Source organism: Globicephala melas, chromosome 13 (assembly GCF_963455315.2).
Source record: "Globicephala melas chromosome 13, mGloMel1.2, whole genome shotgun sequence".
Taxonomy (NCBI): Eukaryota; Metazoa; Chordata; class Mammalia; order Artiodactyla; family Delphinidae; genus Globicephala; species Globicephala melas.
Genome location: NC_083326.1, coordinates 80,681,554 through 80,708,451, shown reverse-complemented (window position 1 = coordinate 80,708,451; position 26,898 = coordinate 80,681,554). Strand labels below are relative to the sequence as shown.

At 47.4% G+C, this 26,898-nt stretch overlaps 1 protein-coding gene across 15 annotated transcripts in view; it reads left to right on the top strand.

Annotated features, from left to right (window-relative positions):
• The window catches only part of CUX2 (cut like homeobox 2), a 262,248-nt gene that overhangs the window by 141,573 nt on the left and 93,777 nt on the right, over positions 1-26,898 (top strand). For 9 of the 15 annotated variants that reach the window (XM_060283221.1, XM_060283217.1, XM_060283215.1 and 6 more), the window contains exons 2-3: positions 13,033-13,143; positions 16,767-16,814. The exons of 1 other annotated variant lie outside the window; for it this stretch is intronic. In XM_060283221.1, the coding sequence (XP_060139204.1) occupies positions 13,033-13,143; positions 16,767-16,814 (159 nt within the window). The remainder of the gene's footprint in view (positions 1-13,032; positions 13,144-16,766; positions 16,815-26,898) is intronic. 5 more of the 15 variants (XM_060283216.1, XM_060283227.1, XM_060283230.1 and 2 more) reach the window with 2 other exon arrangements.

Genomic DNA, 26,898 nt, shown 5'->3' with positions numbered 1-26,898 from the left:
TATGAGTATCCTGTGTCCTGGGCCTCTTTAGGCCCTGGAGAAAGAAAGTCCCTGGTCTAGGATAGGCCAGTCTGTCATTCTCGAGTTTTCTCTTAGTCAATAAGTACAGTAAGAATTCAGTTCTGTACAGACTCTCTGTGTGTCTGTAGATAGGGGGAAATTCTGTTATGCCTCCAAATACAGAGATGAAAGTCTCCCTGGGTCTGGGGAGAGAGCATTTGGAGAGAAAGGTCTCATCTGTGTTGTTTTGGGACATGGCCTTTTGTGGTTTGGGGGAGAGGAAAGGACACCCCCTTCTTAAAATTTTTTTTTTATAATATTTTTTATAATTTATTTTTGACTGCCTTGGGTCTTCGGTGCAGTGCGCGGGCTTCTCAATGTGGTGGCTTCTCTTGTTGCGGAGCATGGGCTCTAGGCGCGGACTTCAGTAGTTGTGGCGCACAGGCTCAGTAGTTGTGGCTCATGGACTCTAGAGCACAGGCTCAGTAGTTGTGGCGCGCAGGCTTAGTTGCTGCGCGGCATGTAGGATCTTCCTGGACCAGGACTCGGACCCATGTTCCCTGCATTGGCAGGTGGATTCTCAACCACTGGACCACCAGGGAAGTCCCCCTTTTGCAGAAAGGATTAATGTCTTGTCCCTGAACTTTCCTGGTTGGGTCAGTGCCTGGCCATGTAGCATTCCTGTCCATCACTTTATTTACTGTGCCAAGAAGGCAGTCAGGGGTCCTGGGTGCAGTTTCAGGTAATTGAAGTTGGCTTCATGAGAACTTCACATTATGTGGATGATAAACATTTTAATAAAATACAGGTAGATAAAAAGGGATGTTGATTCAAAAATAAAATGTAGTCTTTCCTCTTCCTCTCCCCCATCCCTTCCCTCCCTTTCACTGGAAGTGGAAGAATTGTATATCGAGGACCTTATATAGCTTGACGTGAAATAAGACCCGCACCCTGGATTAGACTTTTTATCAAGGTGTTGGGGACACGCTGGGACAAGGGACTCAGTCATGGGGTTGTCTGATTAGTAGGAGGCTCATAGGGACCCTCAGGTGACCCTGCCTGGGCATCCCTTATTCAATCTGGGACTCCCTCCTGGAGATGGTGTCACTCAAGCAAATGTCTTCTAACCCTAAAAAGAAGAGTCGAGGCATGTGAGTCGCAGCCAAATTAGGACTGGCTTTAAAGGAGTTACCCCTGCAGGTTAGGAACAACAGCAGAAATGGGGGGCATTTAGTTTGAACTCTGGCTCCCTTTTCCTCCTTGTCACCCCTACAAAATATTTTTCTTTAAAAAATATTTGTCTTCATACTTATAAACTAGACTCCCCAGAGCATTTATTAAACACTAATTCCTCCCATTTGTTTAGGGAGAAATTGTATCTACAAATTTCTTTAGGTCCTCTCAGTACCCCCTCAGACATCCTGGGCCTCATTTAACCAATAAAACAGTGGGCAGTGGGAGGTCTGTCACTTGCCAAAGTCAACAGCAAATTAGGAGACAAGCGATGGAGGGCCCAAGGACTCCTGGTGTGAAGCCCTCCTTCGTGTGCCCAGCTGCCTCTCATTTGAGGGCCTTCTCTCTCCCTCTTGCCCTCAGCCTCCTCTGGCTGATCCTCCCAGTTGCCAAATGGCATGAATTCCTTTCCATTGGGTCCCTAAAATCCATCACCTCTCTCTTCTGCCTGTTGCCCTCACCTTTCTCTGCCTGTGAGGCTTCCCAGAGCTGCCTGAAGCAAGTGCCCCTCTTCTGCTCAACTGTCCTCTGTGGCTCCCAGTTCCTTCTTGCCTTGGCCTCATGGCTTTCCAACCCCAATCCCCATGAGTCCCTAATACGCATCTAGGTGGTCAGCCACTCCCCAGCACAGCCCGGGTTTTCCATCCTCCACGCCCTTGCCCATGGGTCCTTCCTCCTCCGATGCCTTCCCCCAGGTGCCCGGTGCCCATATTCTTTTGTTAGCTGCAGCTCTCTCCCTGTGTGCTTTCCCCAGGACACCGTATGAGCACTTGTGTGACCGTTGTCTCCCACCACTGAGGTCCACGATGCTCCTAGACCCCCACCTAACACCGAGCAGGCGCTTCCTTCCCCACCTGGATTGTGTGCCTTAGCCCTGTACGCCAGTAAATTTTTCCACAGCTTTCTGAGGTTTCCACAGAGCTTCTTGCAACACCCGGTCTCCTCCCCCACCCTAAAAAAGAGGATACTCAGAGAAATGAATTTGAAAAAGATGTTAAAATGGCACAGACTTCAGCGTTGGTGCCATGGTTTGGAGAAGAGGGGATCAGGATTCAAGGCCCTGCTCTGCTTTTGCCCGACGGTTATCTAGGGTGAGTGGTATCATCTCTCTCAGACTGGGTTTCCCCATCTGCAGAAGGGGTTAGGAGAGGAGCTGAGCCAAGGCATGAAAAGTTGACACCACATAGCAAGCCCTTAGCTCCTGTGATATGATGAGTAACCACCACTGTGGCCCCTAACAAGTGCCTGGCACAGAGTAGGTGCTCAATAAACACTGAAATGAGTGAACGAGTGATTCCTTGATGTGACCCCCTCCCCCTTTTTCAACAGAGGAGAGGGAAGAGCATAGAGAGGAGCTGCCCAGCCAGCTCACCCAGCTGGACCAGATGTATTAGCCCTAAGAGGTGGTACGTGGGGTCCCTGGCCCCTCATCTGACACCCACCAGAGTGGGGGCGGGGCTACTCTATTTTCCTGGTGCCTCAAGGTTTTACATCTGAGAACTCCGGAATATAAAGCAGCAATCAAGGGCAGGAGGAAGTGATCAGATGTGGCTCCCGGGTTCGTGGCGAGATAATTAGGTGTTTGATTGGCATCCTCTCTCAAGGACAGCCACCTCCAGGTCCCATCTGCAGCAGGAACTGGCTTGTTTTCCTGGCTGATGCTTGGGGTGGGGGGTGCCTTGGAGGTGGAGGTGCAAGTGTGGCGGGGTGGGGAGGTTTGGTGCCGGGATTGGCCAGCACGTCTTTCATTTGTTCCTTTAGTCATACATTCATTCAATCAACAAGTGTTGGCACCTACTGTGTACCAAGCATCAGGGATACAACAGTGGCCCAAACAAACAAAGCCCATGTCCTTCTGGAGCTGACATTAAAGGAGGGTGGCTAGTGGAAATGGACAATAAATAAATAGAGCAGTAACCACATACATGTGTTGATGACAAGTGCCATTTAGAGAAATAAGCAGAGAGAAGAATGGGTGAGGTAGGGAGGAGGTGCTTGCTATTTTAAATACGATGGTAGGACAGGCTTTTGTGAGAAGGTAGTGTAAGAGCCGAGACCTGGAGGAGGAAAGGAAAAGACCCATGTGGAATAAAAACAGAAACAAAAACCAAAACCCAGCATTTCAGGCAGAGGGAACAGCCAATACAAAGGCCCTGTGGTAGGAATGTCCTTGATGTGTTCAAGAGCTAGCAAAGGTCCTGTGTGGCTGGAGGAGAGTGAGTGAGGAGGGAGTAGAAGGATGTGAGGACAGAAGTAAGTCACGTGGGACCTTGACATCGAGGTGAGCACTTTGGCCTTGATGCAGAGTCAGGTGGGAGCTGTGGAAGGGTTTTGAGTAGAGGAGGGACAGGGTGTGACTTGGGTTTAACAGTATCCTGGTGGCTGTCGGGTGGGGAAGGGACTGTAGGAGGGTGAGGGCAGCAGTGCGGACACCAGTGAGGAGGCTCCTGTGGTCACCCAGGTGGCAGCAGTAGAGAGGATGAGAAATGGTTGGATCGAGCTGACAGTATTTGCTGATGAGAGAAATGTCCCCACTGCAACCCTGGGCCTCAGCCTAGTACCAGGGCAGGGAAGGTTGCTGCCCTCTCGGGGCTCAGGGCTGGCAATGGTCCCACCTCCATAGCCAGCCCTAGCCCCTGAGCACCCAAGCACCTCCTGCACCCTGGACCCCCTGCCAGCCACAGGCCTCTCATCCTGCCTGCACCCCTAAGAGACAAGGCATGCCATGACTTCATGTTACAGCAGTAAATCCTAGATGCAGAGAGGTCAGGGGTCTGCCCAGACTCACAGAGCCAGTAAGTAAGAACGTCTAGACTCAAACCCGCTCTGCCTGCCAAATGTGGGCTCTTGGCCTGCCTCCAGCTAAAAGCAAATTGCCACTGGATTTTCTGGAAGCCAGAACTTTGGGAGCTGCTAGGAAGGCCTTGTGGACCACAATTTTTTTTTTATTTTTTTTTTTTGTGGACCACAATTTTAATTGTCTATGTGCCTTCCATGACCAAACACTGTGTGAGGGCAGGACTTGGGTCTGACTTGTTCTGGGCCACATTGTAGGCACTTAAATTATAGTTGAGTAAATGAGTGAGTGACTGGATGGATGGATGGATGGACAGATAGACAAAGAGATGGACAGACAGACTGATAAGGCCCAGCCACGCTCCTGATCTTCAGGCCACATGAGTCCTTGTCTGGGACAAACAGGTAAGGGAAAGGAAGCCCCATGAGCAGCCGGAGGAAAGAATGCAGAATAAAGTGTGACCTTGGCAAGTGGCTTTGTTTCTCTGCAGGTACCCTGTGTAAAATGGCACCTGCATCATAGGACCATTCATTTGCTCCCTCAGTAGATGTTTCTAGAGAATCCACTGCATGCCAAACACTGTTGGGAAAATAAAATGAACTTTTGTATGCCAGTTAACATGGACCTAGTAAGCCCTCTATGGGACAGTTATTATATTATTGTTATCACTGCGCTGGGAGTCTGCTAAGAAGTTGTTGGCAGCCTCGCCCACACACCCGGGCCTCACGGTTTGGACACAGTCCTCTCAACGGGCTCTGTGACCCAAGTGTGAACTATCATCCTGGCCCAGATGATGGAATTCAATAAAGCCAGCTTGGCTGAGAACTGTTTCTCATAGGCACCGCCCCTTGCCGGGGCCCTCGGATAATTTGCCCTACATCTTGGCATCTGAAATTTACATACGGTGCCGGGAGTGATGGATGGCTCTGGTAACCCGGTCTGTCTCTCGGCCAAGGCTCAGTTATCCATCTCAGCGGGCTGCAGAGCCATCCGTCTTCTCTCCTTGTTCATGGCAGGCCAGCATGTGCCCTTCGTCCCAGGTCATCTCCCGGCCCCCTCCTAGAGCCAGCCTCTGAGGCCACTCTGAAGGCGACACTCCCATTATGGTCCACTGCATCCCCAGAAACCCTCCTCCTCGGTGTTTGCCTGGGACTCTGATGGCAAAGCCCCGAATGGCTCCATGGACCTGAGATACAGAATGGGTTGTTTGGCCCCCCCAAACAGCAAGAGGGCCCCATCTTGCTCCTGCCACAAAGGACTCCTCATGCTTATATCTACTAACAGTCATTCATTCACAGGTGTTTTTTGAGTGCCTTTATGCATCTGGCATTTAGCTAGAACCTGTGGGTATAGCTGTGAGCAAGACAGGCATGGTCCCCACGCATGAGGGACTGACATTCCATTGGAGGGAATATGAGCAATGAAGATCCTAGACACTGTGCCAAACACTTTACCTACTTACAATCTGGTTCTCAAGGGTTTCCTCAGTAACACTTTGGGCACAAATTTTTATCGCCATTTTACAGACACAGAAACTAAGGTTGAGTATGTTGTCCAAGGTCACACTGCTAGTGAGGGTTCAGAGCCGGAATTTTGACATAGGTCTGTGATCCCTGAACATGGTCATTGTTCCCCAGACAAATCAGGCTTTTTCAGGGTTTCTGACACATAGCATTTATTCATTCATTTATTTGACCAACAAACATTTCTAAAGTGCCTACTATGTAACAGGAACTGTTCTAGGCACTGAGCATAAGGAGGAAAGGACCAAAATCTCTGTCTTGCTATTGTGGAGTTTTCATTCTAGTAAATAAAATATATAGTGTGTTTGATAGTGATACATGTTAAGAAGAAAACTAAAGGCAGGAACAGAGAGGCCAGGTAGGGGGCTATCACAATAATCCCGTTTCCTCTGTGTGGGATGCTTAGCTTTCTTAACCAGCTCATCCCCTGACCCCAGGTCAAACGTTCCCACCTTGGTGACTCTTTACCCCAGTCACAGCAAGTCACCTTGCTCTCTGTGTTCCCATGATACTTTATTCATACTTTTCATGTTGTACTTTGGCACACGGTGTTGGAATTGGCCTGTGTGTCTCCTCCACTGCACTGTGAACTCCTCAAGGACAGGGGCTATGTTGGTTAGTTTCTGTGTACCAGTACCTAACACTGTAACTAGCACAGATTTGGGGCTCAGTAGTTAGTTGGATGGATGATTAGATGGGGATGGGTGGATGGGTGATTAGATGGATGGATGATGGATTGATGACTGGTTGAGTGTGAGTGATTGGATAGATGGATGTTGGATGATCAGTTGGAAGATAGATGATCTGTTAGATAAATGGATGGATGAATGAGTGGAAAATGGATGGTTGGTTGGGTGATTGGATGGATGTTGGATAAAGAGCTTCCAGCCTGGGTAACTTACTAGGTACTGGCAACCCCTGCCCAAGTTGGAAACCACACAGTGATTTAATTAGTAGAAGTAGGTAAAACTCTTATCTCTCCCTTGCCCCGTCAGTTTCCATACCCATGCAAAGGCAATTCAGGGCATATGTTAGGGTTTCACTCTTCTCCAAGTCTGCTCTGGAGGTGATGTCTTAATGTGATGGCCTTTGTCCCTTTTACCAGAATTATTTATGCCCTAACTTGTCTTATTTGGTTTCTGAGCTCTTAGAGGATATAGACTGTATCTGATTCCCTTTATCTAATGCCTAGCACACTGGAGATCATGGATGGCTGAATGTACAACACCTCTAGTTGCATCTCCCTGCAAAGAGAAAGCAGACTTCCAGGTTTGTGTTGGGGGGAGTTGGTGACTGTATTGAAAGTCATAATCACTGGTCATCCTTGTTTTCTAGACCTGGCCTGGAATCTCAGCTGCCACTTCATCCATATATCCGTACAGGAGATAATATACATAAAGTGCTTAGCACATTCCATAAATACTAGCATGTGTGTGTGTGTGTGTGTGTGTGTGTGTGTGTATGGCATAAATGTTAGCCATGAGCTATTGTTTTCTGTAAGGAATGTCTGTGTAAGGTTTCATTTGGCAAAAAAGTTCTAGGCCTTTGAAAAGACAACATCTGGTGGCAAATATCAGAAGGGGATAACAGGGACACAAAGGAGATGCCCAGACTTGGAGGGGAGGGTTCAGGAATCCTTCCTGGAAGAGGGGACATTTAAGCCGAGGCACAAGGGATGAGTAAGATCAGCTGCAGAGACAGAATGAGATCATCTGAGCTGAAGGAATGAAGTCTGTTGAGCCATGGAGTTGGGAGACCCTGTTGCCTTTGGATTCCTGCAAGGCAGGAAGGTTGGTTGGGAAGGAAACAAAGATGTTCGGAACAAGGTTGGGAACAAAGGTTGGGAAGATGGAAGGGGCCCAGTGACACCTAGATAGGAAGTATGGCGATTGTCCTAGAGCAGTGGAGAGCCAGAGGTGGGTTTTGAGCAGAGGAGGGACATGTTGAGGAAGTTTCTTTCCTTTCATGAAACCCCTTCAAAATATGGGAACACCTGAGGTCCTTGCTTCCTTAACTCCTAATCCCCAGCAATCACTGCAGCGTTTTCAGAAGGTCTCTTCTCAGAAGTGGTATTAGGGGGATGTGTCTGAGTGTGAGGGTGTCTTTGGAGCTGAGAAGAGTGTGAGCACATGCTGGGGGAATTGACATGCATATGCACAATTCAGATGTGTATTTCCCCTCTAAGAACATAGCAGCTAGCTCAAAGTTTTGTACATCATTGACACTTCAGGTCAACATCATGTGTTAAATTTCTTTTAAAACTAAGTATTCTTGTACAATTCCCAATCCTTCCTGGTTGAGGAAATACAGTTGAACTGAGAATGTTCAACTTGCTCTCCCCATAGATAACCAACATTCTTCCTTCCCCACCCAAGAGCTACCTTCCCTCTGAGGAAATCCAGCCTCTTAACCAGATGTGTGGCTTGGGCAGGTCGCCTAAGCTGTTTTTGCCTTAGTTTTCTCATCTCTAAAATGGGAGACTCAGATTCAGTTAGTGTTAGCTAAAGTGCGGGACATACATACCCCCACTGTTAGGACGTGAGATGACTGTAAGTAGACCTGACATTAGAAGGGATTGACCTGTGTCAGGAGGATCAGTTATCCCTTCTCAGTGGTCATTCATTCCTTCTCATGGGAACAAGAAGAAAGTCTCTACCTTTAACACCTCTCCAGCACTTGCCAGTCTCCTTTTATAACAAAGACAAACAGCAATGCTTTGTTTTCATTGTACTTTTATTTTAAAGACTACCTTCTGTTTATGGCATAGTGTCCTCTAGCAATAAAAAGAAGTTCCTTTTCAAATGTACTTATTTAGGTTAAAAAGAGAAGGGGTTGTTATGTAAAGGTCAAGAACAGGCAAAATTTATCTAGATGCTAGGGTCAGAATGATAGTTACCTTTAAGGGGGTACTAACTAGGAGAGGGCACAAGGGAACCTTCCAAGGTGCTAGGAGTGTGAATATTCTGTGTATCTACCTGGGCAATGGTTATAAGGGTGTAAAAGTTTGAGCTTAAAATTGAACTTAAGGGCTTCCCTGGTGGCTCAGTGGTTGAGAGTTCGCCTGCCAATGCAGGGGACACGGGTTCGTGCCCCGGTCTGGGAAGATCCGGTCTGGGCCTGTGAGCCATGGCCACTGAGCCTGTGCGTCTGGAGCCTGTGCTCCGCAACGGGAAAGGCCACAACAGTGAGAGGCCCGCGTACCGCAAAAAAAAAAAAAAAAAAAAATTGAACTTAAAATTATACAAAAAGAAAGAAGAGTCAGTTTGAAGGTAAATATCATGGAAATAGTAATTCATGTGGAATATCAATATGGCAAAATACATGCAGAGGGGTAGTATGAATGGTTGAAGTTCAGAGAGTGATGGACTGGACAACCTTGAAAGTTCCTTCTGGCTTATATGTTCTGAGACTGTGAGTGCCTTGGAAGTTCCAAGGTTGCCCAGCAAGCTGATGGCAGACGCTCTCAGAGCTAGGGCCACTCTCCGGGCAGTGGGCATTTCCCGTGGGCAAGCAGTGGGGCTGTAGGTCCCATCAGAAGAGCTCTTCTTCCCTGCCCCAGCCTCTTCCTGCTGCTTCTAGCCCTGGCTGCAGCTCAGTCCCAGCTTCCTTTCTCTCTGCACGCTGGCCCGAGCCTCAGCTGCATCTATCATCTGCTTCAAGCTCATTAAAATTATTTCTTTTTTAGTTGCAAATGGGCTGTTTATGATGATCATTATTTGAATGGTCTGCGGCGGGCTCCGGGCTGTCTGTCTGCTGCTGATGGCCAGTTAATCAGATGAGTCTTCTCCCTGCCTGGGCCTGGCCCAAAGTCTGGGGCTGTGTTAATCATGGCCCCCCTAGGGCTGGGGGCTGGGGGCCAGGTGGGAGAGGATCCCAAGTTCTGCTTGATCATCAAAGAGGCCCTGCTAGCTGTGTATGTGCATGGGGGTTCAGACACTTATTTCTAAAACTCAGCTTCAGACTGGTGCTGGTTTATGTTTGTGAGAGTTTTTTATATTCCTTCAAAATAAATACAGTGCTGTGAGCTTTTTTATTTTAAATATGTTTATTTTAAAAGACGTCAATTCTGTCATTGGCTGTCTTGCTCTGTTAATGTTCAAATAGCCTGTCTTCTAGGGTGGGAGGGAGTGGTTTTTAATGTCTTTGCCTGATAGAGTAAAACTTGTCAGTACTCTGTCATCCTTTTATTGGTGGGGCGGGGGGTGTGAGATTTTTACTGACCTGTGAAATCCTGAACTCTTAGAATCACTGATCTAGTGGGGTGTTCCTTGAGCTCTCAGCGTATCTAAATTAGTATCAGCCAACATGTTTTGAACACTTAGTACTGTGCTTGATGCTTTACACATTTATAACATTTAAAACAAGCTCCCTGAACATCCCCCAGCTAGTGGGGAAGTGGAGCAGAAACCCTGTGACGAGCAGGGCATTACAATTTTGCCTTTATAATCCACCAAGGAGATAATTCACAGCTGAATTATTAGGACTGTAATTCGTTTCTTAGTCCCTGCTTGAATTACCTTACAAACATATTAATGTGCTCGTCACATGAGATGATGTATATGAGGAGCTTAGCATGGTGCCTGGTACGTGTAAGCACCCAATACATGGTAGTTATGATTATTTACTATTATTGTTGTTGACGTGTTAGTGTACTAACCATAGAAATGTGGCAAGAATTCAGAGTTGAAGGATGAGTATAGATGTAAGGCAGAGGTAAGACGAGCATGGACATCAGTCATGATGTCCGTCGTCTGCTCCTCTAGGGATGAGCAGGAAAGACGGCAAGAGCTGGGCTTCTGTGGGGCTGGGGTTGGGAGCCTGCTGATGTTCCCCCATCTGGTCTCACCTCTGCTCTGTCTACAGTGTGGATGCAGCAGACAGATTTGTAGCCACCAGCAGCCTGAGAGGTTAGGATGGAGGGAGCCAGTGCAGTCGCATGGCATCGTTGCCTGGTACAGCACATCAGACAGTTAGACTTAACCTGCTCTGAGATTTCCTTTTGGAACTTGGGTTTGATGTTTTAAATAAGGAGTCGGGCTTCCCTGGTGGCGCAGTGGTTGAGAGTCCGCCTGCCGATGCAGGGGACACGGGTTCGTGCCCCGGTCCGGGAAGATCCCACATGCCGTGGAGCGGCTGGGCCCGTGAGCCATGGCCGCTGAGCCTGCGCGTCCGGAGCCTGTGCTCCATGACGGGAGAGGCCACAACAGTGAGAGGCCCGCGTACCACAGTCAATCAATCAATCAATCAATAGTCAAAGTTCAGCCCCCACCAGGTTGCTGGGATGCTGGGAGAGGCAGTATCCCAGAGATAAGAACATTGTGTCAGATATATGATCGTTCAAAACCGTGTGATGTTAATGCAAGTCCCAGTTCTGTTTGTCCTGTAGCCATGTAAAAATCACCTCTTTATCTTCAAGACGGATGAGAAAAACTAAGAAAAACTGTGAGCACTCTGCCACAACTCAAATTGACCATGACACTCCAGTTACTTCTCTCCTGCCAAGTGAGGGTCTGTCCACCTGGCTGCCCCACATAGTTGGTTTTTGTCTGCCTTAGGTCAGTCCCATTGCTGCTACCACAGATCTCTCCCTAGTCACTTGATATTTTGGTCACGGTCAATTGTGGTTTCTTTATTGGAAACTACAATTATTTTTAAATGATGATAAACCAGAAGTCTCCTTATTTTCTCTGTCACCTTGGCAGACTGTCAGAAATTGTTTCTGTTTCTCTCTCTTCTCTCCCATGACACCTTGTTCCTTACCTGGCTCAAAAATTCAATGGGACGTTTGGACTGGAAGCCCCTGCACCTTGGAGTTGGTGTACCCAGTGCTGTGGCATAGAATTGATATCAGCACCTTGGAGAGCACCACATTTCCAAGTCTCTTGCCCCTCTATTTTAATGGCTACTTTCTTGCCTCGATTTTCCTCCCTTCTAGTCTTATGATTCTCCAAAGAGGTTAGACATTTCTCCAGAAATAGAAATTCCTTCCCCGATTCTCCCAAAGGCTCCATAGGCAGAGACACTTACCCTGGGTTTGGGGTATGCGCTCCAGCCTTCGATGGGCGCGAGGTTTATGGTGCTACGGTGAACTGCTGTTGAGCAGATTTACCGACTCTCAGACATGATATAAGACGATTACCATGCATTTCGTCTCTTAGAGGGAAAAGGATTTGCAGCGGGTTAATAGTACTTTTATTTCATTATCTAATAGTAAAAGTGTTTCATTGTGTGTGCAAGATGAATGCGCATTAGCGATGACAAATGAGGTCTTTCAGCACGGTGCCGGGCCTCATCATACATATGTTAGATTAAAGAGTTCACCCTAGAAATACACTCTTGCATCTGCTTGTGTGTTTTTAATAAATCTGATTGCAGAAATTTATTGCATCACTGGATTTAGGAAATTATGGGGCTTGATTGCTGCAGATATAATCGGGTGATATATACAGAAATGCTCCTCTAGTTATCGTCCAGAAAAAAAGCCCATCTCGGGATGGTGCAAGAAAGCAGCAGACCACATAAACAGAGCATTTCTTGAATTATGCAAATGAAATCCATGACAACTCATGGTGAATTATTCTCCCCTCGTGAAACCGCCACTGTTAAAGTGAAGAAAGCTGCGAGAGGGGTGATCAAATATACATGTACAACCAGCAGACATTGTCTGTCATGTGTGAGCTGGAGCGTCCCCCACTTCCATCTCTCACTCTCTTTTTTTCCCCTCCTTGGTTCGTCCTGTAAAAACCTGGTCTGAAACCTTCATTGCACATAAGCAGGCAAGGCTGCTTCCAATCCTTTTCTTCTGAATCCAGGAGTCTTCAATGAAATATTTCTTATACTTGAAGTGAACCTTAGATAATTTACTGCAGGATACACAAAAGGTCATCTTGCTTCTTATTGGCACCTTCATTTTTCCAAAATCTACAGAAATTAAAAAGCCATCTATATCTTAAAAGGCGTATTTATGAACCCTTAAGTGTAAGTCATAGTTGGAACAGTTCCCACCTCTGATATATGAAAGCTGTCGACAGCACTTTCTTACACTATAATATGCCCATACAATATGCCGCACTTTACTATTTTGACACCGTTTGGAGATGTTTTCTACAGTTACTGACAAGCTTATGCCATCACTCCCTTGGAAATTTAAGAGGTGGGGCAGAGGCGTAGGGGAGAAATGAAAAAAAACAGCTCCACCCAACTTTATGGGAGATTATTGATCTGGCCTGACTTCTGACAAGCAAAAAAAAGCTGTCCTGGATTTTTTTCGGTTGCATCCCCAGTTTCGTAAATTATTCATTTGTGCCAGGAGTCAATATCCTGTCTTTTCTCAGCTTTTTTGTAAGTTAAGGAAACTTGTTTGGAATGCTGTTTTGTACGATGATTAAAAAGGAAAAGGAGGAAAAAAATCTTTTTCTTTTCTCTCTCCCTCTCTCTCTCCTTTTTTTTTCTTTTTTTTTTTTTTTTTTATTGTTCCAGAAGGAGCTTAATTCCGTCGCTTCCGAGCTGTCTGCACGGCAGGAGGAGAGTGAACATTCTCATAAACATTTAATTGAACTCCGCCGGGAATTTAAGAAAAATGTACCTGAGGTACAGTATAGTTGCTATTATAGAATTAACTCAGTAGGAATGCAGATTTTTCTCTGTTCAAACTGTATTTTGAAAACTATAGACATAAGTGACTAACAAGAAAAGAAGCTAATTAGCCACGAAGAAAAATTACAACCCTCAACCTTTCTGTGTTTCTCAGTATAGCGGTGCTCACTGGTGCTGTCTAGAATAAAAGCAGGACGCTTCTCCATGGAAGTCATTGTTTTTGAGGGCTCTATACCACATCCATTTTTCCCTCACATTAATGTCTAAGTCAAATGCTTGGCCTTGATGGCAAAGACAATTTGTCTAGAGTTCCTGATTTTATTTTGCTTTCCCATTGGCGTCCGGGAAATGATGGCTGTAGACTGTCTCACCCTCTCTGGTCCTTCCCTTGATCTCCATGTCTGAAACTGTCTCCCCCACCTGCCCATAAACGTGCCACATTCTCCCCGTTCACCTCCTCCTTTGCAACTCCAGCCACCAGCGTTGTCCTTCCCAGCTGCCATGAGGGTGGTCCAGGTAATGGCCAGCCCCTGCAATGTAAGAGTCCCCCAGGGGAAGAGACGAGAATGGACACGTTTCTTTCTTCACAAAGGTGAATGTGTGAATTTTTTTTCCTCCTCTGTCAGGCCCCCTGTTGCTTCTCAAATTTTTTTTTTTTAGTGATGGAAGTAAACACAAATAGGAAAAAGAAAACCTTCTGACTCCATATAATGTTGGCAAGGATGTGACACATCAGAGCCATGACAGGAAACAGATACCCCGCCCATTCCCAAAGCCTGCTGTGCTTCTCTGTGCTCAGCAGAGGGTTGAGCTCTCTGTCCCAGGCTGCTCAGGTGGCCTGGATCTTGGACGAGGGCCAGACAGGGTCTGCCATTCTAGAGGTATCAGACCTAGACATGTTGATTCCACTCTGCCTGTTGGAATCACCTAGGAGTCCTGTTGCCATCTTACTGATGGAGACCATGGAAGGATGGAGAAGAAGCAAGCCCACCCAGGAATCAGGCCACATAAGTGCAGAGGGGTCAGTCTCTTAGCTGTGAAGTCCTCCTCACACCAGTCATAAATATCTTTGGTTCTTCAAGGCAAGAGTGGGAAGTAGGATCTAGTTAGAACTTGTCCATGGAGCAAGTCTGGGAGGAATCAGGTTTGGGAGCTGAGAGAGAGTGCACTTGTAGAAGGGGCGGGAATCTCAGGTCTGAGCGTGTCTCCCATGTTATGGCTTTAGAAAGGCCAAGTTACATCCTGGGTTTGACTGGGAGCTAAGAAAGCATAGGGAGATTCTGAGCATCCTTCCCTTCCCTTTTAGAACAGAGAACAGCTTGGTCTTTAAACCAGTTTTTCTGCCCAGAAGGAGAGAACCAAAAGCTTTGCCTCTGACTCTCCCATCTCTGGGAAGCGGAGATGAAACGGCCACAGATCTTCACAGCCCACCATTTTGTCCTCCTTCCCCCAGGCGACGTGGGAGCCCCCAGGTGATGAGGGAAATCCAGGCCAGGTTTTAAGCCTCTGAGTTCGGCTTACATAATTTTAATACTGCATAATTATGCAATTATGTAATTAGAAGGAATAAGTTTCCATTCCTATTATAGTCGCGCCTCTGAAAATTCTCATTTTTGGAACTAGCCTCTCCTGATGGGGGAGAGTCATGCCAAGACTTTATTTAAGAACATCATCTGGCTGGTGCCCAGCTCACCTCCTGCTGATGCCTTTGCTCAGTTTCCCCCAGGAGTTAAGCAGACAGGGCAGTGGGCTTCTAGAAATGGCTGGCATTGGCCCAAAATCCCACCCACCCCGCCGTGGGTCTCAGATTTGAATCCCCTAAATTCACTTGAGTGTGGGGTTGTGAACAGAGCCTGTTTGGGGAGTCTGTTGACCTGCATTGAAATCCCAACTGTGCCACTCACTTGCTTTGGGACCTTGAACAAGGCAGCCCCTCTCGGGGCCTCTGTGTCCCTTTCTGTAAATTCAGGGGACTGGAGATGGTTTTTGAGCCCCTTCCAACACCAACATTTCCCGAACCCAGACCAGAGGTTTCCTGTTGATGTGCTTTATTTGGTCTGTAACGGTCTTTCAAATTTTACAGTAAGTTGTCAATGTTTAGCATCTCTGATTTCACCCCGAAGCTTGGATTTCCGATATCTTTTGAGACTGTTTGGTAGATCTGGCCACGGGGATGCTCCATGCCCAGTGGCAGTCACCAGAAACAGTCGAGCAGCTGCCGCTCACGTTACCAAGATGCTGTGCTCCCCTGAGATTTGCCATGGGACAGCCTGTCTCCCTCCTGTCCACTTCCTCCAGCCTCTGTGGGCATTTGAGTTTACAACCCACAATCTAGGTTTTCTTAAGTTTCGTTTTCTGCTCTCAGCCCGTGCACTCACGGTTCCTTATGATCAAATAAATCCACTAGGTTCACACGCACTCCCTACGTCCCTCCTGAAGATGCCCTGCATACATCAGTATATCAGTGGCTCTGAGAAGCCCTGGGGGCCACAAATCAGTGAGGAAAGCATAGCCAGGACCCAGAAGAAGGATTTTTTCCAGGGCCAGGAGCACCACAATCCTATTTCATAGTTAAGGGATTTTATTCTTCAGCTGAAATATGTATTCTTCAGCTCATCTCTTCCTTTCCTGTTTCTGTCTGCTACCCCCTCCCTCTCCATTCTCTCCAGCTCCCCTCAGCTCCTCCTCCCAAGGGGGTCTCTTGTGGGCCATAGAAGCCAGTGGTTAGGGGAGTCACCAGTGGGTCTCAGAGGAAACTGGAGCATTTATGGTTGGGATCTTGGTACCCTCGGTTCTAATCCCTCTTGCACGCTGGAGAGAACTCATGGCAGTCCACCAGGGATGCCCTTGTGGCTGGGAACCTCAAGGTCACTTGAGAAAGGCATGAAATTAGGGTCCAGAAAGAGGAGGCTGCCTTCTGAAGACAGCCCAATGGCATAGAGTTGATCAAACATTTACAGAGCCCTTCTTCTGAGCTGGGTGCCATGGCAGGTGACCTCACCAAGCCCCCAGAAACCCCACCTTCTGGTGAGGAAGGAGCGACCGTGCAGAGTGGTGTTGCTAAAATGCCAAATGCAGTCTTTGCTGGAAGGGGCAGCTGGGTGGGGAAGCAGAAATGGCACCCTAGGGAGACATCTCCCGAGCAACCTAAAGGACAGAGGTTTTCATGGAGGAGCTTTGGTGACATGGCCCTGGGTGTGGAGCCTTTCCAGCCCCTGCTCCAAAAAATGTCCCATGACGGACCACCAGTCCCGCAAGGTACTTGGCATAAAAGAGCATTCCATGATCAAATCCATTTGGGAAATGCTACTTCCTCTCTCCCTCTTCCAGGAATTCTCATTGTGCATTATGTAAAAGGCTCCAAAAAGTCCTGCAGGGAAGAAACTTGATGTTGTGCTTGATGCGTCCTAGTCGGATCTGGCTTGGCACCGTGGTGTGTGTTTGTGTCTGTCTGTAGGTGTACATATGAGGAACCCTTATGAAATCTCATGGAGTGCAGGTCCCACGGGACACGCTTGGGAAATACTGATTTGGGGGACAGCAATGACCTGCAAACAGGGGCCATGGGGGTATCCCACTTGGCACCACGGTGAACTCTTCGCTGATCTCTTTTACAGGAAATCAGAGAGATGGTGGCTCCTGTATTAAAAAGCTTCCAAGCTGAGGTAAGACCCAAGGCCTGTGGCACGTCACAAAAATACTTCCCAGTTCCCTCTCCTGTCCCACCTGGAGTTGCCAGAGGATGCCAGCAGCAGAGAAACTTCTCTACCCCCATTGCAAACTGCCCCATGCCCTCCTGATCAGCCATGGTATCATGATAAGAATGGGTTCTCGGTTCTGTTCGAGGGGATTTCTGCCTGCTCTGAAATCCTCCCTACCACCCATCCTCTGAGGATATAAAATCTACACTTTTCACATCCTTTCCTGCCAACCCATCGGGCCCTAGTTCCTTCGGCAGTAGCTGAGCTGTCCTCAGCCAGTTGTTTCTCTTGCCGTCCTGGAGCCCTGGGGTGGAGCTGAACCTCCTCTGTTTCTCCTCTTTGCTTGACTTTGTGACCAGGATTCTGAGAATGTCCACTTGTCTGGCTGGTGCAGGAGGTAGGCTAGGAAAAGAATGGAATTACACTGAGTCAGGAGAGTGGAAGGGAGGGCCATTTCTCCAATGTTCTGTCTTCAGGGGGCTCTTCTCCGTCTTCCCCTGTATTCAGGCAGAACCCTGGAAGGATAGGCCCTTCTCAGAGCTCGCCAGTGGAGATGCATTTTAAGTCTGTCGTCTGCCAAGTGCCACATTACTTTAAATCTGTCTCTTCGGAACTGCGTAAGCGCATAAGGCAATATTAAAGTAAACAATAACTGGATTTACACAAATGTCGCTGATTTCCATATTTTTCATCCTTTCATTTTATTACTGAGTTGACTGATGCGCTTATTTATTTATAGGGCCATCCGGTATTGATTCATTTGGTTGTAAGGTGCCTGAGCTGGAAGGGGGTAGAAAAAAACCAGAAAGAAGACCAATAATGTTGGGAATGTGTCGTCATGGCTTTTATGTTTTTAAAAAAAGGCCCCCATCTGCCGCCAGCTCATGGTCCCCTGAGAAATACTCAGCATACAAGCCCTCTCAGGCAGCTGATCCCTCTGTCCAGCCCAAAGACGGGCAGTGAGTGTCTTGTGTAGAGCGTCACTTTCTCAGCCATTCCCTTGCTTGGGTTGGTGTGGCAGAGCTTCTCTTAACTACTTAGACCCTCAGTTTCTCTATATGTTAAAGTGGAATAAAGGCACTGCAGATCTTTTCATGTTCTTTTGAGGATTAACTGAAATATAATGAAAGGAAAGAGTTTAATGTAATTCCCGGTACATGGAGAGCTGCTAGGGAGTGAAGAGCACAGACTCTGGAGTCAACCTGGATTTGAATCCTGCCTCTGCCAGTTACTAGCTGTTTGACCTTAGGCAAGTTACTTGACCTCTCTCTGCCTCTGTGTCATACTCTATAAAATTGGATAATAGTTATACCTACTTCATGGGGTTGTGATTGAGGAAGAACAAAGTCAATACTCATGGAGTGCTTAGGACATTACCTTGCATATTAGAAGTCTTATTATTTTATTATTCCTATTATCAGTCACCTTCAACACAGGTTTATTTGGCCTCCACTATGCCTGGGTTGGAATCTGCCTCTTTCCTAACTAGGTGTTCAAGGATTTTTACCCAAAAGAAGGGGGTTTTCTATCCCTATAGGAAGCAGGCATGACTTATGCCATCTTTCCAATAGGAGAAAGAGTTAAACATTAGATTTCGGCAGTGATCCAGGGAAGACCCAAGTGCAGCATGGTGGAAAGCACATGTGAATCAGACTCGTATGGGCCTGGCTTGAATTTCAGCCCTGCTGCTTATATGAGCTGTGTGACCTGGGAGAAGTTCCTCCACCTCTCGGAGCTGCAGCTTTCCTCCTCTCGTAAGTGAGGCTAACAGTAAGGATTCTAAGAACTAAGCATGGTGGAGGCAGTCGACGTGGTGTCTGGCACACAGTTGGTGCTCAGTAAGTGCAGGAGGAGAGAGAGAGTCTTAGTGGGGCCAAAATAGGCAAAGGTGAATTTTCATTTCCAAACCCATGTGGCATGTTGAATACACACCATTTTAATAGCCGGGGATCTTCAAGGAACTTCGTTAATTTTTTTAAGAGGGTTTTCCGTCGTCCCTTTAGTGTACCAGAAAGACTACATTTGTCTGAAGTTTTATTCCCGAAACCCCTGCTTTCTTCATGATCTATTGACTAATCCATTGCGGCCGCCATGTCCCTCCCAGCGCCTCAGGGAAGAAACGCCGGCAAAGAAAGGTGTTAATAAAAAGCATCTCCTTCGTCCAGAACAAACTGCACACACATAGGCCGTTTATAATCCAAATTTGATTTTCATTTTAATTTTTTTAATGAGGGTTCATCCTTTATGCCGCTTCCCTCTTGCCAGCCACCAGGCTCTAGGCTCAGAGCTGAGGATTCCCAAGTGGGCATTAATCACCTCCCAGGAATATTCCCTGAGGCAAACACCTTCCAGAGTCATATAAACTAACCCATAAAACGCCAAGGCTGAATATCGTGCCTGTCATTCCTTCTTCCCCAGTGTGGGCCTCTTGTTGAAATATAACATGTTCAAGTTCATTCCTTAATTTCACTCCACCAGCCCTGGTGAATACAGCATATGAGCATCCTTTTATCTTTTCATACTGTGTATGTGTAAGGGTCTTTTTTCCTTTTTCTTTCTTTCTTTCTTTCTTTCCTTCCTTCCTTCCTTCCTTCCTTCCTTTCTTTCTTTCTTTTTCATGCTGGTGGGAGGGGGGCGGAGAGGAAGTGAATTTGCCCTGCTGTGAATCAAGGAAGCATTTCCTCTCTGCCTTGATTGCTTAAAGGACAGTCTTGATTCCCCCTGCTCAGGGAAACAAAGACAGCCAGAGAAGGTGGCTTAATGGAGACAGCTTGAAATGGCCAAAGTTTGAATATCCTTGCGCGCAGAGAAAAGAGCAAGACGAAAGCCCTGCTAATTACAAAAGTTGCTTTATGAAAGATAATTCAAAGCAATAATTTAGCAAACATAATCAAGTCGCACAGATGGGGTTGTTGATGGATGGATTGCAACATGCAATTAGCAGTTCTCGTAGTTACATATCATTAACCCTCCAAGCACAGAAATTATTTTCTCATTATTAGTTGAAAAGGTAAAATTAAGCTGACTAGACAGTAAAGGAACAAACTACAATTAATTACCTTCATTTATTACAGTCATTATTTTAAACTTATTTTTACTTGGAGAGAGAGACGAAAACATCTAAATTAAAAGTTTTCTTATGCTAAATCAGAGGTGAAACTTTTCTAAGGAGCATGTGCAGTGGCCCAGCCAGAAGATGGCAAGGCCACTGCTGGGAAATTTTTTTTCCCTGCTTCCTTCTTCTTCCACCTTGAAGGGGATATGGCCTGCATGATGGAAAACCCTTTCCGTTGGGTTGGAACAGACACGTTCATCTGGGCCTGATTGAAACAGAGCAGTTTGGGAACCAAGGAGGCTGAAGTGTCCTCTGACCCCCAGGGGAGGCGGGAGAGTGTGGAGGTCAGATATCCAGGGTCTGTGTCCCACCCTGACACTGCTTATATGACTTTGGCAAGTGACTTCATGTCTCTGAGCCACTGTTTCCTCATCTGTAAATAGGGACAGCTCATCGGATTGCAAGAGGTTCAGTGAGATTCTCTGTTGATTGGCCAGCGAGTTATTTGTTCTCATTGTGGTGGGTGTGTTTGGTTCGGGCCTGAGAATGTTCTCTCCCTGTCCTCTTAGGATCAGAGGGGAGCTCGTGTGGCATGACCACCTTTTAGGAGCTTAGAGACGGGACTAAGATGCCATCTAGGGCTTCCCTGGTGGCACAGTGTTTGAGAGTCCACCTGCCGACGCAGGGGACACGGGTTCGTGCCCCGGTCCGGGAAGATACCACATGCCGCGGAGCAGCTGGGCCCGTGAGCCATAGCCGCTGAGCCTGCGCGTCCGGAGCCTGTGCTCTGCAACAGGAGAGGCCACAACAGTGAGAGGCCCGCGTACTGCAAAAAAAAAAAAAAAAGATGCCATTTACCAGGAGATAGATCAGATCATCGGTTGAGTCCATGAAGTCATTTATTCACTCAACAAACATTTACTGAGTACCCAGAACCTGAAGTCATCATCGGCTTCCCCCACCATCTGTCCCAGCCCCAGACACTGAGGACTGCCTGCTTCTCCCTCACAGGCAGTCGTGGGTGGGGAAGGGGGTTCTAACCCAGGACAAGATCCCCAGGGGTTTGTAGTCTCCATTCCTGAAGCTGAGCTGCCTGAGAAGGGCATGGGGGGCATCCTCACAGCTCAGATCACCTGAGACGGGCTCGGCCCTCCCTGCCCTGAGCCCCCGCCCAGCTCTGCATGCCGTGTCCTAATTTGGTCCCTGTGCTCCCCTCCTGTTCCACATCTGCCCACAGGACTCTTGCCCTTCCCTTTGAGCCAAAGTTTAATTACAGGATCTTTTATTTTTCTTTTTGCCTTTTAACATTGTTTGCTCTTCCAGCTGTCTTTGATGTCATAATTCTCTTACTCTCCAGATGACCCTTTCTCTGTCACTCCCAGCACTGTCATGACCTTTGTAAGTGGGACCCCCTTGGGGCCACAACAGACATTAGACACGTGCAGTCCTGACCAGCCTACAAGGCCAGGGAGAAATGGCCTCACTGACCAGCGGGACCCACCAGGAAAGATAAGCAGTGGGAACAAGCATAGGCTTGGAGCCAGATTGGCGTGAGCTTGCATCTTAGCCTATCCACTTCCCAGCTGTGTGATCCTGGGCAAGTCACTTAACCTCTCCGGGCCTCAGCTTCCTTGGCTTTTAAATGGAGATAATAATAGTACCCACCTCATAAGGTCGATGAGAGGGTTAAATGAGTTGATACTTGAAAAGCCCCAAGAACAAAACCTAGCACATAGTGAGTGCTCCTTGAAGATTAGTCAGCACTCCTAGCTGATGAGCTGAAACTTGCCTCATCACATTTATTCCTCCCACAAGCCCAGTGAGGAAGCCTCTCCTCTGACCCATTCTCAGGTGAGGTAAATGAGGCTTAGCACCCAGCACATGGTGGTGGGTGGTAACTCAGGCTGGGACACCAGCCAGCAAAATTTATCGAGCATTTAGCAATGCCTGTCACACATCACCACCTCTCAGCAGCATGGCAAGGAGGCACCACTGGTATTGTCCCCTCTTACAGGTGAGAAGTTGGGTTTCAGAGAGGTTAAGCTGTTTGCCTAAGCTCACACAGCTCTTCACCAGCAGAGCAGAGGGTGAAAGATGCAGATCTCAGCTTCGAGGGCTGAACAGAGCTCCTCAAGGAGCCTGTGGGGTACAGAAGGAGCTGAGAATATAGATTCTAGATTAAGCGCCTGAATTGGACACTTGCAGGTGGTTATGGTTCAGCCAGATCTGTGCCTTTTAGATGTTTTTGCTGAGCTATCCAGGCAGAATCCACCAGGGAAGCCCAGCCCCTGCAGAGAGCTGGGATTCAAACCCAGGTCTGCATACCCAGCCCAGGACTTGGCACATAGCAAGAGCTCAGTAAACAGGGTGTCACTTGCAAGATGCAGTTAGAAAGACTTCTGTCCACCCTTACTGTTCCCTGCTCGCACACCTGCACGTACACTCCCCACAGCCTCCTCTGATGACGTAATAACTTTGGTGATGCAGGTCTCCTTGGCTCCCATAACCCAGTCTGGCTCCTCTGGCTTTGCCCTGCGCAGCTAGGGGTAAAACCCGAACATCCTTCTGAATTTAATTTTAAGAACCCACCAAAGCATCACTGAACCTGTCACGCCATATTACAACCAAATTAAGAACCAGCAGCAATCCTCTTTCATTTGGTATCATATACCTTATAAAATAAATTGTTAATGCTTTTTCCCCCCAGTTAAGCAGTTATTTGCAGTTGTTCTGGGTATTTCTCATTAGAAATAACATCATCTAAAGAACGATATTGATTGATTTTTTTAATCTTGGAATCATGGACGTGAACCACATATTTATATGACATTCCCTTTAACTAGAATTCTCATGCTTTATTTTTATATTATTGATCTTTTTGACACGAATTGCTTTTGGCCTTGTGCGAGTGTTGTAAGCTTTCTGCCTGCAGAGGAATGGGCCGGGCTGAGCTGGGAAGAGTGATCGCTCCAGCAGCATGGCGGTAACATTCCCACACATTTAACAGCAATTAGTCTGTGCTGATGCCGTGGTAGGCTTTCGTGTATGAAAATTTACAAGCCTTTTAATGGACTGCATTATGGAATGCCATGCGGGGCCAGTCGGTGGGGAGATGAGGCTGCCAGGCGCGCATCCATCTCACGGCACTGTCAGCCGAGTGTCTCTCAACACTCGTGTCTGCCTGGGGGTAGTGGCGATCAAAGCAGACGCTACTGCAACAGCCAGCACGACACCAGCGTGGGACGAGTGGCCATTCGTGCAGTCACTCATGCATCCATTCAGTATATGTTTCTTGAGCACCTGCTGTGTGCCAGGCATGGTACTAGGTGCTGGGGCTAAGTGGTGAACATTATTGACTTGTGCTCAAGAAAAGGTTGAGCACCACTGTGTGCCAAGAACCATGCTAAGCACTGAGGGTAACAGGGTGAACACAGATTATTCATCCGGCTCCCGTGATGTGGAGTAGAAATGACATGAGCCTAGATCCACACAGACCTGGGTTCCAATCCCAGCTCCGTCCTTTGCCAGCATTCTCGGTGAACCTTGGTTTCCCTGGCTGTAAACTGGGAATGGTAACAGTCCCTACCACGCAGGGAGGCTAGGAGGATTCACGCAGGTAAAGAGCTCAATGCGACATAAACCTCCCAGAAATGGGATTGTTGCATCATGATTTAGCGTTGTTGCCCCTTCCCCTCCATCCAGCAACCCTAGAATACACATGTACACTCCTGCTTCCCTTCCAATTCCACTGAGATCTTCACGCTCAGCAGCATTTATTTGGCACCTGCTGTATACCAGGGTGAGTACCAGGCTCCAGGGATGTGGCAGTGAGCAGCTCCAGATACCGTTGCTGTCCTCATGGCACTCACAGCCTTAATGAGAGAGGCAGCTGGAAACATACCCCTCAGAGCCAATGAAAGTCACGGTTATGATTGAGTTTCACGTGGCCAGAATGTGGGATCGGAGAGATTCAACCAGCCCACGCATTCCCTCATTCAGAAACTGTTTCTTGTGCAGACCCTGTGTGGGGCCCTGGGAATACAACAGGGAACAAGACAGACAGGGCCCCTGTCCCAGGGGCGCTCAGAACACAGTGAGAGACATGCCTATTTGCATCATGCACGTAAATTATTTGAAGGACAATATAGTGCAGTGGTTAGGAGCACGTCCCTCTTCTGCTGCTTATTAATTGTGTGACCTGGGGCAAATTATGTTTCTCTCTCTCTGCCTTGATTTCTTCATCCGTAAAATGGGACTCCTAACACCCCCTACTTCATAGTGTGAGAGTGGGGAGCAAATGAGGTAATAGGTGTAAAGGCTTAAAACAATGCCTGATGTAAAGAAAGCTGAGATCAGAGTCAGAGACTATCTTGACTATCACAATGATTATGGTTTTGAAATCATCCCACACTGCATTAACTAATTATGGATGTGCTAAATGCTGCTGAAGCAAAATGCAGTTGCACCCGGGAAGACCCCAGTCTTATCTTCCTTTGTCCTAGCTCTGAGGCAGAGGACTGGACTGCTTGACCCACTGGGGATGTTGCCCAGGGAGAAGGGGGGCCCTGAAGTGCCATTCCCAAGCTTAGGCGCTGGAGAAAGAACCTTCCTGCTCATGGCATCCTCTATGAGGCGGACCCCTCAAGAGGCCCTCAGGCATCCAGTATCACAGTCATACCCTCCCTGTTTCCTGAGTGCCAGGAATAAGACCCAGAGAGGGTGAGAAACTCACCTGGGGTCACACAGCCAGGAGACGGAAGGGCCCTATGTTGTTTCAGATCCGTGTAATCCCCTTACACAGAGTGGCTCCAATCAAGCAGCTGGTGAAGGAAGACAAAGGCAGTGGATTTGGGGTCTCGGAAAACCAGGTCCAAGCCCTACCACCACTCCCTAGATGTGTTACCTTAGGCAGGTCGCTTTACCTCCAGCCTCAGTCTCCTGTTCTATAAAATGGGTTGTTGCAACACCCACCTTGTTTATCCCTAGGGATGGGCGTGGAAAGCCCACATGGTCACCCAACTGAAAGGAAGCATCCTTTCTCTACCCCTTTGTTATTCAGAGAATGGTCCATGGGCCAGCAGCATCCACATCACCTGGAATCTTGGTAGAAATGCAGTCTCATTGCCCCCCCCCACCCCACCTCCCAGATCTCCTGAATCAGAATTTGCAGTTTAATAAGGTCCCCTGGTAAGTCAACTATACTTCAATTAAAAAAAAATCCCCCAGTAATTTGGTGATTTGTGATTTGCGTAGGCATTGAAGTTTGAGACGCTCAACCTGAGAGCCCTGGCTGCCCTGAGGGCTTTAAAAAATACCGAAATCCGGGTCCCACCGCAGAGTGGCTGGCATTCTTGGTCTGGCGTGAGCCTCAGTCATCAGGATGTTTAAGGCTTCTGCTGGTGATTCTGATGTTTGAGATGCTCTTGCCCTAGAAGCTCACCATCTAGTGGAGGAGACAGACACATGGAAATAACCAGTGGTGTGCTGGTAAATGATGAGCAGCTGGCTATCTGGGGAGCCTTGACTTCCATGGTATAAATACTGCTGCCAGGGCCAATTTCAAGCTGCCAGCCTGAAGCTGAGAAGAGATGTGCAGTAGCATCTTATATAGCATTTCCACCACACAGACACAATAGCTATGCATAACCTCAAAGCACCGGGAGTAGTAATATATCACCAAATAATTAGGAATTGATGAGTATTGAATATGTATTTCCTCTTTCTTTCAATTTTTTTGGTAAAATACACACAGCATTTACCCCCTTAACCATCTTTAACTGTAGAGTTCAGTGGCGTCAAGTACCTTCACATTGCTGTGCAGCCATCACCACCGTCCATCTCCAGAACTTTTTTCATCTTCCCAAATTGAAACTCTGTTCCCATTAAACAGTAACTCCCCATTCCCCACCCCTGGCAACCACAATTCTACTTTCTGTCTCTGTGAATTTGACTCCAGGTACTTCATATAAGTGGAATCGTCTAGTATTTGTCTTTTTGTGACTGACTTCTTTCACTCAGCAGCGTGTCCTCAAAATTCATCCATGTTGTAGTACCATCATTTTTAATACAATTTATGTATTATAATTGTAGGTTTATATGATTTAAAATTTTAATTATGGCCATGTTTAACAACCAGCTTGCAAAACTCCTGAAAATTTAGCAATCAGCTTTTGCAAGCTGCTGCAGGTCAGCCCCAGCACACCACCGGAAGTACAAGTGAGAACAGAGGTACAAAAGGCAGGCTTTAGGGCAGGGGTCTGCAAACTATGGCCCTCGGGCCAAAGCCTATTTTTATAAAATTTTATTGGAACACAGCCATGCTCATTCATTCATATATTGTCCATGGTTGCTTTCCCACCACAGCAGAGAGCACAGAGTTGAGTAGTTGCAACAGAACCTGTATGACCTGCAAAGACAAAAATATTTATTATCTGGCCCTTTACAGAAAAAGCCTGCTCGCTCCTGCATTTAGGTGTACAGGGAGTGGGAGCGATTGAATCTTTTATTATTCATTCATTTATTCATTTGTTCACTCAGCCAATATATACAGAGCACCTTCTGGGTGCCAGGCACTGTTCTAGGCACAGGAGCAAATAAGACAAAGTCCATTCCCTTCCAGAGCTGACCTTCTGGGGGAAGACAGATGTAATTCAGACTCTTGCACAGCAAGTAAATATATAATTATCAGGAATAGCATGCCAGGTAAACTGAACAGCCTGTGCAGATGCCCTGAGGGAGGATGGAAGTGAGAATTGCAGGGCTGAAAGCCTGGGAGAGTTGGCCAGAGTCAGTAGGCCCTCACCTGTGCCCAGACCTCTACCCACCCCTCCCATCTACCCTGCCAAGCACAGTATCACTTTGAGTCAGGCTTACCATGGCACGCTGGCCCCCATTGCTTCCCCACCCTCAACGGCCACCTCCTAAATTCTCTCCATCCACCTCCCTCCTGGCCTTGGAGCCCACAGTGTGACAGACAAAAGTCTCTTATTTATT